General features: G+C 45.1%; 1 protein-coding gene across 1 annotated transcript in view; it reads left to right on the top strand.

Moving 5' to 3' along the window:
- The window catches only part of LOC107756716 (SRSF protein kinase 2-like), a 20,325-nt gene that overhangs the window by 10,682 nt on the left and 7,845 nt on the right, over positions 1-1,798 (top strand). The window contains exons 2-4 of the mRNA XM_016573929.1: positions 678-826; positions 1,571-1,679; positions 1,763-1,790. Coding sequence (XP_016429415.1) covers positions 678-826; positions 1,571-1,679; positions 1,763-1,790 — 286 coding nt within the window. The remainder of the gene's footprint in view (positions 1-677; positions 827-1,570; positions 1,680-1,762; positions 1,791-1,798) is intronic.

The following is a 1,798-nucleotide window of genomic DNA, read 5'->3' as shown; positions in this document are numbered from 1 at the left end:
AACCCACACAATGTCTAAGAAAGTAAATAAGAAAGAGTAAAACATTAATTTTCCTACAACAGGTCCTTCAAGCCTGACTTCGTCTTGGTGCGACAGCACGCTTATAGCATGGCACAGAATGAAGATTTCCGCAATATAATCATCGGGTTGCATTATGCCGGGATCCCCAGTGTCAACTCGCTGGAGTCCATTTACAACCTCTGTGACAAGCCATGGGCTGTGAGTAGACATTTCGTTTTGTACAGTGTTTTTCTTTAAAAAATATATATATAAATCCTGTCAATGTGAGGAGCATTAAAACTTCCTATCGGTTTCTGGGGCTACTTCACAGTGTGACAAGATTGAACATATGCCGTTTTTTTTTTTTTTTTTTTGTAAAAATGCAGTTAGCATTATTCTGTAGTATTTATAATTTACGGTTTATAAAAACAGTTGAAAATTGTGGAATGTCCCCATTAGCTGAGTGAACGTTTGTGTGTGTCTGCATGTGTGTTTCATTCTTATAAAATGAATCTGATGTCAAGCTGGATTCTAGATTCGTGTCTCTAGTTTCTATGGCAACAGGAGGAAGGTGTTTTCTGTGTTTCCGAGACGGTAGCTGACCGCTGAGTGTGTGTTTCATAAACTCAGTGCTTCATGCACAGTAAATGGAAATGTGTGTGTGTGTGTGTTTGTAGGCCTGACACACAGAAGGTTCCGTCCACTCCTCCTCCTCCTCCCCCTCCTCCGCCCCCCCCTCCCGAGCCTGTGGCCCCGCCGGAGCCGGAGGAGGAGATTCTGGGCTCTGATGATGAAGAGCAGGAGGATCCGGCCGACTACTGCAAAGGTACCGCACACATCTGTCTGTCTGTCTGTCTGCCTCTGTCTGTCTGTCTGTCTCTTGTCTGTCTGTCTGTCTATCTGTCTCTCCGTCTGTCTGTGTGTCGGTCTCTTGTCTCTCCGTCTGTCTGTCTGCCTCTGTCTGTCTGTCTCTCCGTCTGTCTGTCTGTCTCTTTGTCTGTCTGTCTGTCTCTGTCTGTCCGTCTGTCTGTCTCTGTCTGTCTGCCTGTCTCTCTCTCTGTCTGTTTCTGTCTGTCTGTCTGTCAGGAGAGCTTCCAGGTTTCTGTCTATGTTGAGTAAAAGCTGGACTGACACTGACCTGATTTATGCCTCGTTCTTCACAGGTGCGTGAGTTTCCAGCCTCCAATAATTTTTTTGTCATCACTGAATGTGATATGTTTAGTCTTGTAGTTTTAGTAGCAGAAATAGTTCTCAGTAGTAGTTTGTCGTCTTCTCCTCTTGAGTGGAAATCTAGTAATGCCAGTAGTACTCTTGGCTATATTCACATCAATGACACAAACATACCACGGTAAAATATACAAGAAAAAAATACAAAGTGAAAGAAACCTGTGCTGGAAAAGGAGGAATCAAACTCAACCAATGGAATCAAGTGTTAAAACAGACTTTAATAAACGTGAGTGCTGGTCCGAGGACACCAGTCGTACAGTTGAGCTGAAGGAAACATTAGCCGGATTCTCCTGTTTCTACAAGTACCATCAGTCGACTGTATCGTGTTTCTCTCGTGCTGCAGGAGGTTACCATCCCGTGAAGATCGGAGACCTGTTTAACGGCAGATACCATGTCGTCCGCAAGCTGGGCTGGGGTCACTTCTCCACCGTCTGGCTGTGCTGGGATATTCAGTGAGTGACCGCGTCACCAGTGCAGGCAGTGTGTGTGTGTTACTCGGTGTGAGTATAACCTGTGTGTTTGTGTGTGTTAACAGAGCGAAGCGTTTTGTTGCGATGAAGGTCGTAAAGAG

The sequence above is a fragment of the Sinocyclocheilus rhinocerous genome, unplaced genomic scaffold (assembly GCF_001515625.1).
Source record: "Sinocyclocheilus rhinocerous isolate Xijiao unplaced genomic scaffold, SAMN03320098_v1.1 scaffold1795, whole genome shotgun sequence".
Lineage (NCBI taxonomy): Eukaryota > Metazoa > Chordata > Actinopteri > Cypriniformes > Cyprinidae > Sinocyclocheilus > Sinocyclocheilus rhinocerous.
This window is presented reverse-complemented; position numbering and strand designations above follow the sequence as displayed.